Below are 17,451 nucleotides of genomic sequence, written 5' to 3'. Positions count from 1 at the left end.
TCCCTTCGATGCCCCACTAGCTGGCAGCATCCAGTCTTCCGTTCTCCCACGTCCTGCATCACTCAGCATGAGAATTTCTGAGAACAGTCCAAAGCCCATCTGTTTATCTTCTTGCTTTTTAAATAAAACAACAGGCTTCCCAGGGTCACCCTTTCTGGATGCTCCCTACTGCTCCCATGGGGATGCAAGTGGCCACGCAGGCACGGGCCCTGGCAGCCAGCTTTCTCTGTGAGCTGCCCTGCTCCAGGTGAGCCTGGCTGAAAGTGCGGGGTCCCATTCCCCTGAGCACACCCACAGCCTCCGGTACCGAACCAGAGCCCCAAGGGCCTGCTGATGAAAATACCGTAAAATGAGAATGATTTTAAACTGCTCCTCCAAACTTGAGCAAAAGCTGAAAGACTCTTCCCTGGTAAAAAGGTTAAAATTGAACGTAAAGCCCTGAGTTCCATCTCAGCACACACACAATCAACAACAAAGTGTTCTCCGGTCTTATTTCACCATTTTCCTTAGGGAAGCTCCCAGATTTGGACTGAGGGCTTGAGCTGTCCCTCCAAAAAGCAGCTGCATCCCATGTCCTACGCCGTCTATGGGATGCACGGGGACAGCTACAGCAAGAGTAGCAGCCAGCTGTCCGAGGCTGGGACGCTTCCCCCAGTGTGAACAGCACATGACACCCACGTGTGCTGAGACAGCACTGGGCACCCTGTAAATGCGCACAGCTTGCGTGTGTCGGGTGGAGAAAAGAGCACCTCTGTTTTCCAGCTCCTCCCCATTGAATCCTTACAGGAGCCTGTGCAGGTGAGATTCTCATCCCCGCTGTGCCTGAGGCCCTGAGAGGCGAATTCTCGGGAGGAGGCAGAGCTGGATTCACAGTCGGGGCTGTGACCCACTACACCCGGCCTCTCAGCCACTCTTTTGCTGGTGGAGGAGAGAAAAGGCTGTGCTTGTGACCCAAGCCAGCCTGGGGGCAGGAAGTCCCTGATGTTTGGAGGGAGCTGTCCCGACACTGGCCCTTTGCCAGCATCTAGACCCAAAGGGCAAAAAGGACGTCCCCACAGGCCTCCATCAGAGGTCAGACTTCCTCCTCCAGGCCCTGTGTCACCTGGGGGGCTTGAGCACCTGACTTCCAGCTCCCTATGCCCATGGCCCCAGATACCTGCCTGCCACTCTGGAGGGGCCCAGGTGGCGCTATTCTCAGTCCCAGCCTCGCCCTCCCCAGCGAAATGGTCAGGCTGCCTGAAGGGCTCCACAGGACAAGGGCTGGACAGTGATGGGACTGACCTCAAAAGCAATCAGCTCTAGAAGCTCCATAACCATCTGAGGGCTAAATAATTGTGTATTTTTAAGCATCTAAGCTGAAAGTAACATTGAACATGTTGGATATTAAAATGGAAACATAGTATCAGACTCCAAATTTTAAATTTGTGTCACTGTTAATTAAGCCACCATTTGCATCCACTTTACATCTAACATGTACAGTATTGAAAACTCTGAAACCAACCCTATGAAGCATGAATTACTCTCATTTTACAGACAAGATGGAGGCTCAGAGAGGTTACTATGCTGCCCCAGGTCACACAGCATAAACAGAGCAGAGGGGAAATTCAAATTCTGAAAGTCTGACCAATTATAGAATTTGGACTTTAAATCTCCATCAATATAAGCTACACTGCTTCTATGTGTGCCCCCATGACAGCAGAATAATGTCAGAGCTCAGAAAGCACAGTACCATGGGGCTGTGGGGACTTCAGATGACTCTGAACCAGACTGTCTGCAGCCCTCAAATTAGTTGTAGGCCAATCCCAGCCTCCCTGAAGCCCACCCTCTTCTGTGAAGAAAGAGTAATTGTTTTTACAATAGGCCTCATAACTGAACGAGCTTTTAAATTCCTGGAACATAGAAACTGATCAATTAATTTTATGCATTCAATAAATATTTACTGAGCCCCTACTATGTGTCAGTGAGGGCTTGTGGCCCAGCACAGACCCCCAGACCCCTCTGCCCATTCTAGGATTCTCTCCCAGAACCACCCTGCAGAAAAGAATGAGGACTGGGAGATGAAGAAGAATCAGGACTCACGGGATAACGGACTTTTTTGAAACTTTGATGTGATCATTTGGGTTGTAATAACCGGGCCCTGGTCCTGTTGATGTCAGTTTCAATCCGCGGCCAGTTTTTGATTTAAAACAAGACATTAATATCTTTGGCGACTGCTTCACAAGGGATTCGTTGACATCAGAATGCCCTAAACAGGAAAAAAAAAAAAAAAAAGACAGAATAAAGAACGCTTCTCAAGAAAATAAAAAGCAGAACCATACCCTAAGCATCCAGGGGATAGTTATAAGGCAACCAAGGTCAGTTCAGGACGATCGAATAGCACAGCGGCCCAGGCTGCTCAGAGCTATGCCCCCTGCTCAGAGAGCACAGGACACGTGTCACACGCTGAGCCACCTGCTCATCATCATGGCCTGGCCAGATGAGCACAACCCCTCACTCTCACCAGGGACAAATCTCTCAGCCTCGCTGAAGCCCAACCCCTTCCTCTACAGAGCAAGAATAATAGTGGCTCCAAGTCATAGGGGTCTTAGGGTTGTAGAGTAACATTTGATCGGTTACCTTGTAAACATTACACAAGCAGCAAGTACTGGCTGGGCACCCTGTACGGAGAAGAAAGTCCTGGTCCCAGTGCCCAGGCTGAAGCTAAAAAACCTGGGGAAGAAGCTCGTCAATTTATGCACAAAGCTTCAGGTGGGGAAAAGCCCTGAGCCAGGGTGAAGGAAGGGCCTGACCCCTAAACTGTTAGTAGTCCTGAAAATGGGTGCAGGTATTTGAGATAAAAGCAGCAATACCAGGCAAGGGCCTGCGAGATGCCTGCACGCTGGGACCCCAGCTTCCTTGGAAACTTGGATTGTTCAACAGAATGAAAAGGTTGGATACTAGGGTGCACAGAACAACAGTAGCTGAGGACCTGGAAACAGCCTGAAACTCCCAGTCCAGGGGCAGAGTTAGTGCCAGGGCCAATCTGATGGGATGTCAGCCCTGACCGTCAGAAAAAGGCCACAGGCCACGTGGACATGTTTTGAAAATATGCATGAGCGGGGGAAAAAAAAGCCTAGAAGCATTTCAAATTTTCAGAACAGTGTGAATTCCATCTTGATTGTTTTAAATAGAATTCTCCTTTCCATTGCAAAAGTTCTAAAAAACAATAATAGGATCCATATCAGCAACATTTTATTGAAATGATCACCTCCTGTGATGATGGCAAAAGTGAGGGAAAACAGGTGCCTTGAGACAGGGAGAATAAATTACCCTTGCACTGAAGGGCAATTTGATCACAAGCATAAAAATTCCTGTATATCTTACATACCTTTTGCCTTAGCCATTCCACACTGAGCAATTTATACAAGGAAAGAGGTTTTATTGTTTGTTTGTTTAGCTTAGTTTTCTTTACATTTTTTTTTTTTGCTTGCTTTTAGGACTGGGGATCAAATTGGACACTTTGCATTGAGCGTCATCACCAGTCCTTTTTTATTTTATTTTGGGACAGAGTCTCACCAAGTTGCCCCTGTTGGCTTCAAACTTATGATCCACCTGCCTCAGCCTCCCAAGTAGCTGGGATTACAGGTGTGCACCACCCAGCTTGGGAACTAGGTTTCACCTTTGCCTGTAAAATGGGGATAAAGATTCAATCCCCGGTACCAAAAAAATAAATAAATAAAAATAAAATAAAATAAAATGGGGATAAAGAAACAATTTCTTCCTGAGCATGTGTTCCGGGGAGTTTTGAAGCATTCAGCCTGGCACATGGTGCGGGCTGGGACGCTGCCTCCTCCTGCTCTGGATTACAGAGTTGGGGATGACACCACACCCTCCCAGAAGGAGCTGTGCCTGGCTATTGGGTGCACACAGCCTAGGGCTCACCAGCAGGGACTCCGGCCAATGCCTAGCGCTGCCGGCTTTGTTCCTCTGTGCAAACACACGAGGTAGGGCTTTGCCCTCAGATGACGCAAGGCGGGAGCTTTCCTGGGCTGAGCCTCCTAATTAGCACCGGGTTTGTTCTGGAGCTTCAGACTGATCTTCTCAACTTTAATCTGGATTTGCTGAAATCTGACAGGCTCTGCAATTTTCTCCACACCCCCCTGTGCAAGAGTGTGACTGCAGAAGCCAAGCCTCCCTACCCTCCTCCAGGGTCTGGGGCCCGAGGCTTCCGGCAGAGGAGGTGGGGGTCCCACAGGCTGATACAGTAGTACAGAGGGGGTGGCACAAGCACAGAAGCTGGGTCCAGAGGTTCCAGGGGCCCCATGACAAGACAGGCCAGCGGGTTCCTGGGTCACACAGCTCTGGGCTTGGGTCTGCCGTTTACGGCTGGGTGGCACTAGACAAGTCATTTCAACCCTCTGAGCCTCAGCTCCACACCTGGAGATCAGGGCTAAGCACAGAGAGCTGTGAGGACAGACATGTGAGCGCTGCATGGAAACACCACGCAGAGCAGGTCAGGAAACAAAACTGTTACACCCACCGCCTTTGGATGAGGTGAAAAAAATCCCAAGGCACAGTTGCAAGTCAGTGGCAAAGGAGCGGGCTGAACTTTCACTCTGTCTCCTTCCCTGGTCGGGGGCTGCTATGGCACCTGAAGCAGGTGAATGTGCAGGCTTTTGAGGAGCTGCTCAGCCTGGACACAAGGAGGGGCAGGAAGGGCTGCTGGGGACATTTCCAGGGCCAGCCACGCACCCGCTGGCAGAGCCAGTCTCTCACCCCTCTCCTCCTCCTCCTCCCTAAGGCCTAACTTCATCCACACAGACACCCTACAAAGAAATAGGTGCCTGCCTCTCAGAACTGGTGACCCGAGTGTGAGGGGCAGTGAAAGGAGCTGCTCACCTGGAGCCGGTCCTGAGTCAGCGGCAGCGAACAATCCCCTCTGGGTTTTGGACATAAACCCAGCTCGGGCGGACACATTATTTTGCTGCTGGCTCTGTTACACCCACCGCCTTTGGATGAGGTGACAAAATCCCAAGGCACAGTTGCAAGTCAGTGGCAAAGGAGCGGGCTGAACTTTCACTCTGTCTCCTTCCCTGGTCGGGGGCTGCTATGGCACCTGAAGCAGGTGAATGTGCAGGCTTTTGAGGAGCTGCTCAGCCTGGACACAAGGAGGGGCAGGAAGGGCTGCTGGGGACATTTCCAGGGCCAGCCACGCACCCGCTGGCAGAGCCAGTCTCTCACCCCTCTCCTCCTCCTCCTCCCTAAGGCCTAACTTCATCCACACAGACACCCTACAAAGAAATAGGTGCCTGCCTCTCAGAACTGGTGACCCGAGTGTGAGGGGCAGTGAAAGGAGCTGCTCACCTGGAGCCGGTCCTGAGTCAGCGGCAGCGAACAATCCCCTCTGGGTTTTGGACATAAACCCAGCTCGGGCGGACACATTATTTTGCTGCTGGCAGCAAGAGATGGAAGCCTGGGGGAGGAAAAACACCTGGTATGCTCAGTCCTGTCTGTCTGTCTGTCTGTCTCTCTCTCTCTCTCTCTCTCTCTCTCTCTCTCCTCTCTCTCTGCCTGGGCAGGTGGAAAATCTGAGTTTTAAAAACAAGTCAAATTTAAACCTGTCCTTAATAAGTGAACAGACAGGAGCTGGGAAGTCAAGCTCACTGTGCCTTCACAACTGTCCCAGCTCAAAAGAGCTGTGATCCCCAGCCAGTCTGGTTACCCGATGTGGTGCCGACGACAGTCCCTGGGTGACCCTGCTCAGGCTGTTTAACCTCCCTGAACCTGGGTTTTCTCATCTGTAAAATGGGCCTGATAATTCTCTGCTGTATTGGCTACAGAGAGTGGTGGGGTGTGGGAGGGGATTCGAGGGTCATCGGAAATTATCTATAGGAATGTGTGTTTTTCTAAGGGGGTAATGCTATACACATAAATTACTTCTCATCATGTTTTTACTGATTTTATTCTTTTCAGAATACTTAGTGCTACCTGTCCCCACCCTGATCCCTAGTTGCATTCCTCACTGTTCAAACAGTCTCTCTATAAACAGAGCAATTGGGGCACACACGAGAACCCTACCATCTGAGAGTGTAAGCAGTCCCTTGGCTCAATTTTTCTGGACTAACCAGAAATTAAGAATTTTGCCTCTCTACATAATGCGCATTTGAGGGTGCCCCATATGTCCTGAACTCTAAAACTAATAGGAAAAAACAAACTCCTAAGATCATTCTTTTGTTACACATGAGTCACAAATATTTTTAATGCCAATTTGCAGCCAGTCTCCTATGTTCATAGATAACAGAGGTGATAAAAACCGTGCCTGCCATCGCTCCCTGGGAATATTTACTGAACGAGTGAAACTGTTTACTGGGCAGGATGGTTTAATTTTTCTGCGATACTCCTTTGTCAAAAAAATGTTTCTTGACAAACGCAGATGGCATTTTGATTTGGTGTTGACAAAAGTGGAGGAATTTTGCTTTCCCCAGGGTCCTAACTGCATGCAGAGAGGGCAAACACAAAGGCCAGATGGGCAGGCTAATTACTGGCCACGGGAGAGGAGCCAGGTCACCAGAGAGAAGGTAATAACATGGTACCAAGGAAAAGGACTGGAAAGGAGAAGTGGGGTGGGGGGTAGCGGTGGCCCAGGCGAAGTGAGGCCCAAAAGACCTCAAAGCACAGCATGGCTAACAAGATTATCGGATTTCTACTCCCGCCAGCTGACTCCCCCATTGTTCTCCTGGGAGGGGAAAAAAAAGCCTCCTGCAGACAAAACAGCACTGCAGCTTTATTTCTCACCCAGACAGAAAAGCCACCAAAAAGGGGGGCATTTTGTATACACTGTGACATGGGAAGAATCTCACCTTTAGACTAGAAAAGTATTCAACAGGGTAGAAGGGAATGGAGCGGGAGCGGAGCTGTGGGCCTGCCATGGAGAGAAGCCCAAGATCCCGATTCTGTGTGAGGGGCCAGGGAGGAGGTCTGAGAGAAATCACACCTGGCCGTCGGCGAGGGGTCACCTTGGAGCCAGTCTTACAGGGGTCCTCCACTGGCAGTCTGTGGGTTTCCATAGCGCTTGGACATGTTTTATGATGAGCACGTGTTAGACTCAGAGTCGCGTTAAAATAATAATGAACCATAACAGGTAAATAATAGGAAGGAGGGAGGGAGATCTTTTCCAAATGGGAAGGGAGGAAAGGGGATGAGAAGGGATTAAAATGTGCTAAGTACACGTACCAACTCCACACAGGTAGTGCAATCATTACGTGACACAACCATGTATTAATACAATGTAAAAACTGGGAAAAGATAAATCTAGAGGGCAAAACATAATTGCAGTGAACAAACCCGTGCACCTACTGTTTGCTGATCTGTGGGCAGGAGGACACAAGTCTGACTTGGGAAGATTAACATTTGGATGGAGACAGGGTCTGTCCCTTGAGGTCACAGACGTCTGTCATGTGTTTGCTGCCCTGCCCTCTCACAATGAAGGCTGGGCACCTCTGTGGTGCTTCCATGGACTACAGCCTGCTGTCAGCCTCACAGTCTCCAGCCTCGCTCTCCAGCACCCATGCAGTCATTCCCCATAGCAGCTACCTCAGATCACGCCACCCCACACTCCCACCCTCATGGGCTCCCAGGACAGAGAACAAAGTGCAAACCCCCCCCCTCATGGGCTCCCAGGACAGAGAACAAAGTGCAAACCCCCCCCCCCCGGGGTCTTTGGGATGTGCTGACCGGGTCACTGCCTGTCTGCCTGACCTCCCCTTGACTGCTAGCTCACAATGAATAGCCATCCCACCTTCTTGGAGGTCTCCTGGGCAGCTCTTTGCTGTCCCAGGACCTTTGCACAAGTCTGGTGTTGCTTTTAATTCTTGGTCTTAGCCCCTGAGCCTTCTCTGACCGCCAAGTCCAAAGGGTGCTACCGCCAACTCTGTACCTCCTGCCTATTCTCCTACAGGTTTCTCGCTCAAAGCTGACCACAGTTTGTAATTGTTGTGTCTGTCTGACCAGTTCTGACTAAGTTCCCCATTGAATACAACTGTACCACCAGGTTGGCACAGAGTAGAAACAGAACTCATGAAGGGAAGCCAGGCAGGACTGGAACAGCAAGACTCAGTTATTCACCAGCTCTCCATCTGTGCCCACTGATGCCAAAGGCATCGTTTGATGCCTTTGAACTGGGTGACCTAGGGCAAGTCCCTTCACCTCTCTGAGCCTCAGCTTCCCTCTTCTGTAAATTGAGAATAAGATCATCTATGTCATGGATTCTCCTGAGTATTCAATGTAATGAATCAATAACTCTTATCACTTAGACTATGAAGAGTACACCACCGCCATCACTGCATTCACCCTGTTACCCTAAGGGAAGAGTTTCTGGAGTTGTACCCGCAGTGCAGCATGTCTATGAGTCTTTGTGGCTACTGAACCTGGAAATATGGTTATCAAAATACACACTGGGCTTTATAGAGTCAGGGCAAGAAAAGAATCTTCCTCAAATATCTAATTAATAACTTATACGTTACTATATGTTGAAATAATACTTTGGGTCTTCTGGGTTAAGTAAAATACACTGTGAAAATGTATTTTACCTGCTCCTTTTACTGCTTCAATATGGCTACCAGAAGATTTTAAACAACACAGCTGGATCCCGTTCCATTTGGCTCAGACTCAGATTGGCTGGAGCACATGAGAACGGATGGGATCAATCATGGGAGACGGGCGAGATCCCTGTAGCTAGAAAAATAAATATGGTTTACAAATATTGCAAAAGAGGAGATTGAAAAATGAAGTAATGAAAGGCCCAAATACTTTTAAATACACACAGTAGCGTCACTATTTTCTGTTCAACTCCTATTACCCACATTTCAGAGTGCTCTCCCACTTGTCTCACTGGCTTCATATAAGGACCCCATAGGGCAGGGATCATTAATTCTGCTTTACCCTCGTGGCGCCGGGGGTGGGCGACCTGCCCAAAGCCTGCCCCAGCCTTCTGTATATGCTGTGTAGTAGTCCTTGTGTGCATCTGCCCGGGCCGGGATTATGCCATTTCATACCCGCGTTCACACTATGAGGTAAACAGATATCCCGCTTTTACAGCCCAATAAACTAAGTCCTGAAAAGGCTAAGGGACTTGCCCAAGGCCATGCAGTTAGATTGCAGGTTGAGATTTAACCCGAACCTACCTGTAGCATAATTGGCAGAGCGTAGTCGTTTAAAAAAAAAAATCTTTTGACATGGAAAGGTAGAAGTTGATTTGCCCAATAAAACCCTAAAAATTCGATGAATAGTGAATGGGTGGATAAAGTACAAAATAATGCACCATCGTTACAAATGAGAAAACTGTGTCCCTGAAAGGTTATGTGACTGGAATGATTAGGATAAAGGTATTTTTCAGGGCAGACATCATCCAACTGCTGCCCACTGGCCTCCATGCTGCCCACACCGCTCTCTGGGATCAGCAAAGTCCCTGTTGGATTCTTGCATGGAGTTAGTACCCATTGGTTAGACAACAAATGCTACCTGTCTGACAAATAGAATTCAAGTACTATTTTCCTAAGCTCCCCTCCTTTTCATTTCAGCAAGCCATTTGTCCAGTTCACATTTAGCAGGTCTATGCGGTGCTCTTACGTTATAATGGTTTGGGGCAGGAGTTTCAGATTTGAGTGCTTTCACACAGATTGGCAACTGGAACATGCTGGAACAAGAATTGCTGAAGTCTTTCTTTGAAGCAAAATCAGATGGGATAGTGTACGCATTAGCTGCAGGATATTTAGAAATAATGGTGTCCAATCGGGCACTCTGTGGGGAGAGAAAAAGATAGAGAAATCAGCATTGTCATGGAAACTTACAGCTCTCAAGGTCAGGTGTCAAAAAGATGGTGCCCAGGACCAGGTCTAAAAGCATTTTCTAAAAGGGGATACTGTGGCCGGTGACAATAATAAACTGACCTCAGGCATGGAGCATTTGCTCTTGGAAAATGCGAGTTCAGGCCTGTTTGGCTACTATAAACCAACTCAAATTATTCATCTTCTGTTTGGGACTTGGCAAAAATAATTTTGCCATAAACGCATTTCCACCCAGTCCTATCCCGGGCCAAGCACACTTGATTCATCAGCTGTTGGGTAATTCATGCAGTGGGAGGTTTTAGACTCTCTTCTCCCGACTGAGACTTTCCTCCTGCGTGAAATTTCACATCTTGTCCCTAAGATTAAGTGTCCCAAATGGCCTAAACACCGATGCTTCCCACATCTGAGTCAGAAGGTCGAACAAGACTCCCCGAGCACTTGTGCCTCCTACCCTCACCCAGCGAATTACTGTGTTCATGAAACCCTGTGATCTTTCTGCTATTTCAACAGAACCAATATCCTACCTTTCAGGAAGCCACAACAAAATATTTTCAGTTAACAAACAAACAGAATCAGTGTTTGCCAAACAAACAGGGACAAAAGCCATAGAAACTCTGCGATAACATCACTTTACCCTTGGAGAGGATGGCAAGTACTGGAGTCTGATAAAACAAAACACTTCCCATAATTTGATGGCTGAAAGCTTGAGAACATTATCCGGGCTTCCTGGGCTTGATGGGGTCAATGACTATATGAGTGCAGGATGTGAGGGAAGCCGAGGGGCGGCCTGAGCTCCGGGCCCCACTTTGCCCTGTGCTGGTGGTGATGATTCTCAGGTCTGGTTCACGGACCACAGTGGTCTGCCGGTGGGTGAACTTCCAGACACTGAAGTCTTCTCATTCAGAGCTTAACCCGGTTTTGTGTCCCACTCTGCCTCCTTCTAACCATAGCGATCTGTTGATGTTCTCAGAAGTAAGGACTCCCCCAGCTTTGTGAATACATTTGCCTGTGCATTTTGGCCAATCGTTTATCGTGTACTTTTTGTTTCCTTTCATCTGCACGACAGCTCTGAGTGGTGGGTACTATACTGTGATCACTCCCACCTTACAGACGAGGAAAACAAAATTCTGCTACTTAAATGGTAAGACCAACATTCACAGTCAGGCGGTCTGTTTCCCTACAGAATGGTCAGATACCTGATTCCAAAGAGGAATGGGTTGACAGCATGGCCCCAGGGTCATGGCAAATTTAGTGGATCATGGAATCTTTTTTGGCTTTAAAAAAATCTGTTACTTTTACATTTTGGAAAAAAGTTCTAAAATATTCCCAATAAGGGCAAGTTTTGTAAGGTATCATAAAAGGATTCATCTCAGAGGTTAGCTAAATTAACACTCACTCACCAATACTCCACACCCCTGGGTTAGCTGTCCAAACTGTGGCCTCCAATCTGGCCACATGCTGGTGTTTATGAACCTCTCTCCGACACATACTAACTTCTCCATGCCACTCTTGCCACATGCATACAGAGAAAGGCTGCCAAAGTCTCCACCCACCTGCCCCATTTAACTTCCTAGTCAGTACTGTGTACAATTCTGAAGCACAGATTTGGAGTGTATTAATGAGGCACTTTATATCATTTGAACTTAGAGAGGTGACAGGTCTTCTCAAAAGGTGGGGTGGAGTGTTCCAACAGGCATCAGGAAGTTTCTAAAATTTATAGACCCACAGAGTTGTTTGGTCAGCCTCACCCATCACCTCACTCCTCCGGGCCATGGTGATCTTTCTCTGATGAGGTCTAATTCCCTCAGAGTCTTGGGATCTGGAAGTACAAAGGTACCACATGTGGAAAGGGAGTGGTAAGACATTCTCTTCCGGATTATATAGAAGCTAGGGAAGATGTAGGGATTCTCCTGACAGACCCCATCACCACACAAGGCCCCTCCCCAAGAATACAGAAACTTAAGTGTTTAGGAACACAAACTCCCATGGCCATCAAAGGGAGGCCAACGCAATGTCTGCCTTCTTCTGGGTCTGGTTCTGAATTTTTCAAAGCCCTGAAAGGCCTGATTAGATGCTATGATACTCAGATCTTCTCTCAGGCTTCAGACAGACCGGATTTCTCACTTGAAAAGTAAACTGCAGGTGAACTCCAGTAGGGCACGGATCATGGGTTCCAATGCAGTCTCTTTCTTGGCACTGACAAGGAGGAGGCAGTGCCACTGTTTGGCAAAGAAGTTCTCGGAGAGAAGTCTTGGGCGTTGCAGGAAGTCTTATTTGTGACTCAGGTGGTACCAATCATAATATTTAGCATGTGTATAATGCTTTGCAGTTTCAAAGAGTGTTTTTGCTCACTGCAATCGCCCAGCGCCTCCAGGGAGTCTCCGCTTTTATGAGGCAACTGGGACACAGAAGGGTGACGTGCTTGAGGTCACATCAAGACTCCCGCAGCTGAGTCAGGATTAGATCCTAAGGCTTGTTCTCTGTGCCAGGACGTCGTGAGACGGCACCCCTTTTGCTGATTGCTTTTGAGTCTTTTCTAGCAGGGTGGGGGGTGAGGGAGCAGAAAAATAGAGGCCGGGCTGTTCTGTGAACTCCTGGGGGCATGTGCAGCCTCGGCTTCTTTGGTAATGGGGAGTTCACTCCAAAGTTGATTTTTCCTGGAGTATTCAGCTCTGCCACATTTGACATCCAATAAGAACCAGTTGTATTCAGTGTGTCTTAAAGGGTCCCTTTGCGTAGTTTAAAGAAAAAAAAAAGATGTATCAATCCCAACGTCAGGCATCAATACATCTGTGCAAGAGATCATTAGAACCTTTCAAGAGACAGGGAGACACATGTGTTTTGACAATGTTAGAATCTGGCTTTGCTTTCTTTTTCACTCTTCTGCTCCAGCTAGCCCTGCCCTTGTTAGACTCATCCGCCTTGCGTCATCTATTTTTCTTGCCAATTTACAAATATTTTTAAGAAAAGGACTATCAAGCTGAGGCATAACTCACACATGCTGCCATCCCCAGCACGGCAAAAACAACAAAATAGAAGAAGACTGTCTTCTCCTGGATCTGGCCAGGGTCACTGGTACAACCTCAAATAGCTATTTCATTGTTAGAGCCCTCAGTAAAGGCAAAGTCTCACGCTGCATGAGAAAGAGAAATAAGGGTCACGAATCAATAAGTTTCAGCTCCACTCCGTGTTTTCTTTTAGGTCCCATCAGATTTCTCAATAATTTGAACAACTCAATTAAATCAATCAAGAGTAAAATTCCTATTCTCGCAAGAAGTACCCGAGTAACGTTTCCCTAGCGTGCCTAAAATTCTCAGGAAGATGCTTGCTTAATCTAATCGATGATGACAAAATCGGTTTGGATAATTGAGTCCTGCATATCCCTGTAGCTTCTCCGCCCACCCTGGCAATGAATGACAGTGGAACTTGTGGGCATGAGATCGGAGATGGTGATTACTCTCCTAATCAGAACACAGGCCCTGGAGAGAAAGGACTACCACTCGATGTATGATTATACACCGATTGGAGGAAATTACTGACCAGTTGCTCTCCCAGAAAGGCTCTCACCGTAGAAGGAAAAGTGCAGGTCCCTTTCCTGGACAAGGAGACACTGCAGAACACTGGAGACCGGTGGACAATGTTATAGGACCCGGGGCCTGGCACATCATTCTGAAAGGGAAGAGCATGTGGGGTCATGAGGATACGTGAATTCCACTGTGCTTTTCCACCAGCTCTGCACTCATTAACACTAAGCCTCCCCATAATCCTCCAAGACAGGCACCACTGCCACTTGGTGGATGAGAGCCCAGCTCCACCACTCCCAGCCAACCCAATCTCTGCCTCAGTTACCGAGGGATGGGGCAGGAATTCCAGCCCAGGTTGGGCCTCCTTCCGCCATGCTTTTTCCACTATGCCAGGCTGCATGGCATAAGAAAGCTGCTCTTTTTTCGTGTCATTAGAGAAATGAGGATAAAAACGGACACCAAACGTGACTGATGGGCAAGTCAGCGTGCGGGGATTGGGTAAGCAGAGCCCATGGTGAGGGAAGGGTGGCCGATTTCACATTAACCACACCCCGCCTGACTCAGCTTCCTCCAGCCTTTGAGAAGAGAAATCAGGGAGTGTTTCTGTTTATAAAGCAAAAATGAAACAAAAACAATCTTGGTTCCAAACGAGACCATTTCTGACTCACAGACAAAAAAAGGCAAGCTCGGGGTGAGGGTGGGGGGCTCTGGTGCGGACTGGGGCAAGTACATTGGGAAGGAGGCCGCAGTGCTGAGCTCAGCTGTGTCGGCCGCTGCAGCTCCTTTCCTGCGTGAGTTGCCAGGAGGATGTCCGTGTTGTGACTCACAGACAAAAAAAGGCAAGCTCGGGGTGAGGGTGGGGGGCTCTGGTGCGGACTGGGGCAAGTACATTGGGAAGGAGGCCGCAGTGCTGAGCTCAGCTGTGTCGGCCGCTGCAGCTCCTTTCCTGCGTGAGTTGCCAGGAGGATGTCAGTGTTGGCAGAGGCTGGCCCCGTGAGTGGTGTAAAAGGAGAGGATGTTTTGCTATTTGAGAGTTTACAGCAGACCTACTGAGCACCAGGAGCTCTCCCAAGCTAGTCTGTTTACATCATCACTCAGTGAGGAAGGGCTCACTGTGCCCATTTCACAGATGGAGACCCCGAGGCACAGGGGGATGGTTTTGCCCGAAGTCCCACTGCTGTAAGCGGCAGTCCTGAGTTCAGTGCTAAGTGCATGGTGTGTGCTGTCTCCACTCCCTGGCAGTGCGGGCATTATCAGAGCCACTTGAAGGAAAGTGAGACCCAGAGACATGGAGCTCTCAGCCAGGAAGTGATAAACGCCAAATTTAAACCAGGCAGCATGACTCCACAGGTTCCCAGTCTCTGCCACCCAGGGACCTCCCAACTCAAGTGTCCCTATTGTTTTTTCTGGGGCAGAAAGAGCTTCCTCCCAGGACTCCGGGCTCACTAGGACAGTGTGATAAAGGATAGGGTCACGTGTGCCACAGCAGGTCCCTCGGTGCTGAATTTTAAATGCTGTGCATCCTCTGGTCCTGGCCCCATGGCAGGTGGGAGCAGGAGAGCTAGTTCCTGCTTTACAAGGGACCTGGGTGGACAGAGGGGAGCTGATAGCCAGGGACAGTGAGGGAGGCAGAGAAAAGCACAGCAGAACAAGGTACAGGAACAGCCCGGGCCTGGTGTTGTGGTTGCAGATGTGATCAGCAATAGGGAGATGAGGAAGAGATTTTTCTAGGGCCCAGTGTGCAGCACAGGCATCGACTGGCCAAGTGCTCATTGTGGGCCGGGCACTATTCTGATAACTTTGCACTACTTGCTCATTTAATTACCATTTTAAAGATGAGATGATCAGGCCAAAAGAGAGACCCCAGGTCACATCACTAGTAAATATAAGAGCCAGAATTTGAACCCAGATACTCTGACTACAGAGAGTACTCTTCACCACAGAATCAACCCCAACTCTCAGACGAGACTGTGTGGGACAAAAGGAGAGGGGAAGCCACTGAGTTCTGAAATGGGAATTCTTATCTTAGTGGTGCTACTAACTTCATGATCTTGAGAAAAATCACCTGCCTGGGCCTCAGTTTCCTCATTTGTCAAGCCAAGGTGTTGGGCCTTTGAGCTTCCAGAGTCACCGAGTCTAGGCTACAGCTGCAGCAGAACTTGCAAGTGTGACTCTGCTAGAATTTACGCCTCTAGTCCCCCAGTGGGACAACACTGGCACGACACTGCCACTGGCTCACAAGAATCATATGAATATTCATGTTCTCTGGGGAGCCGAAGCTGCCAGATAAAACTGAAGACTTGAATGGCTGTGCCATCCTCCAGCCCACCCTGTTAGTTAGAATTTCACATAAACAGCAAGTAGCTATTTTAGTATAAGTATAGTCCATGATGTGGTTGGGATATACTTTTACTAAAAGAATTATCTAGCTGAAATTCTAATTTAACTGAGCATCTTATATTTTTTATTTGCTAGATCTGACAACCCCTCTGGGCCTCGGTCATACTTTAACTCTGCCACATGGCCCAACTGGCTGGAGTCCAGGGCAAACAGCAAGAGGACTGTCACCTCTCAGCCTGGAGGGACAGAAGGCTGCCTGTGTTCCCTTAATGCATGGCCAGTGAGTGTGTGAAAACCGTCCTCCAGGCAGCAGTGTGCTGAGCCGGCCAGTGGCAGCTGGGGAAGGAAACTGTTAAAAATAAATACTGCCAGTGCCAGCTGTTCCTCAGACAAAGGGCTGTTATCTAGAATATATAAAAAAGTTTTTTAGAAGTCAGACTTCCCAAATTTAAAGACCCAATCCAAAAATGGGCATCTGAAATAAACAGACACTTCGCAGATGAAGAAGTAGAAATGGCAAATAAATAAATGAAAAGATGTTCGACATCACTGGTCATTTGAAAGACAGAAATTTTAAAAACCCTGAGATTCCATCTCACCCCAGAAAAGATGGCTGCTATCAAGAAATCAACCAATAACAAATGTTGGTAGGGTTTTAGGGTGAAAGGAACCCTTCTCCATTGTTGGTGGGAGTGCAGACTGGTGCAACCACTGTGGAAATCAATATGGAGATACCTCAAAAAACTAAAACTAGAAGTTTCATTTGACCCAGCTATTCCCCTTCTTGGTATCTTCCTGAAAAAATTAAAAACATCATACCACAGTGATATATGTATACCCATGTTTATAGCAGCACAGTTTGTAACAGCTAAATCTTTGTTTTTTGTTTGTTTGTTTGTATTGAGGAATCAACTCAGGTCCCTATGCTTGGAAGGCAGGCAGAGGCACCACTGAGCTAAATCCCTGGTCCTGTAATAGCTAAATCTTAGAAATAGCCTAAATGCCCATCAACTGATGAGTGGTTAAATGAGACGTGTTTTTCTTTAATACAATGGAGTACTACTCGGCCATAAAGAAGGATAAGCTTGTGACATATCTGGGAAATGGATGCACCTTGAGACCACACTCTAAGTGAAATAAATCAGACACACATATGTAAATATCGCATTGTTTCTCTGCATGAGAAGCCAGAAGTATAAATAAAGACTAAAATGTATAATAGATATTGTAAAATAAGAAAATGTCCGCATGGGAAGGGGAGCTGGTGGGGGAGGATAAAGGAAGGGAAATGGAAAAATGAGAAAAGAAGGAAAAAATGGAAATAAACCTTCTGTAAATGAAGAGAGGTTGAAGGGGGAGGAGGGGAATGGGAAAGAAAGAAGAAACAAGATGTATCATGTACAGGTGCACATTCCCTATGACGAACGCGCTCATTGTGTAGATCTGAAATGTACCAGTAAACTTAATTAAAAAATAAAAATCAATTTTAAAAAAGGTTGCCCGTGGTAACTTGAGATCAGCCAAGGCAGCACTGTTACGCCACAGAGACTGACAAAGGTGAACAAGTGGGCGCTGGTCTCCGTGGAAGGGAGAGCTGCTTTCCCAGCACACCGCTCCTTCTGCACAATGCCCGAGGTGGTTCTGTGGGAGGAAAGAGCTTCGGAGAAGTCACACATACTCCTGCAATAGCTACAGGCACACTCTGGATGGACGCACAAAAAATCCAGAATTTTTACCGCTCACGTTACTGATATTTTGTAACA

At 47.9% G+C, this 17,451-nt stretch overlaps 1 protein-coding gene across 9 annotated transcripts in view; it reads right to left on the bottom strand.

The window, feature by feature from the left end:
• Nucleotides 1–17,451, bottom strand: part of Stpg1 (sperm tail PG-rich repeat containing 1) — a 45,806-nt gene that overhangs the window by 8,045 nt on the left and 20,310 nt on the right. For 5 of the 9 annotated variants that reach the window (XM_019209002.2, XM_019209001.2, XM_010633793.3 and 2 more), the window contains exons 4-7: nucleotides 13,365–13,493; nucleotides 9,607–9,777; nucleotides 5,344–5,452; nucleotides 2,080–2,245 (exon numbers count right to left, since the gene is read on the bottom strand). In XM_019209002.2, coding sequence (XP_019064547.1) covers nucleotides 2,080–2,245; nucleotides 5,344–5,452; nucleotides 9,607–9,777; nucleotides 13,365–13,493 — 575 coding nt within the window. Of the gene's footprint in view, nucleotides 1–2,079; nucleotides 2,246–5,343; nucleotides 5,453–9,606; nucleotides 9,778–11,377; nucleotides 11,552–11,579; nucleotides 11,644–11,948; nucleotides 12,565–13,364; nucleotides 13,494–17,451 lie in introns of those variants that run through there. The other 4 variants (XM_019209006.2, XM_010633834.3, XM_019209007.2 and 1 more) reach the window with 4 other exon arrangements.

The sequence above is a fragment of the Fukomys damarensis genome, unplaced genomic scaffold, assembly GCF_012274545.1.
Source record: "Fukomys damarensis isolate Sample0158 unplaced genomic scaffold, DMR_v1.0_HiC HiC_scaffold_23, whole genome shotgun sequence".
Classification (NCBI taxonomy): Eukaryota; Metazoa; Chordata; class Mammalia; order Rodentia; family Bathyergidae; genus Fukomys; species Fukomys damarensis.
Note: the sequence above shows the minus strand (reverse complement) of the source record. Positions and strands in the feature narration are given on the sequence as shown.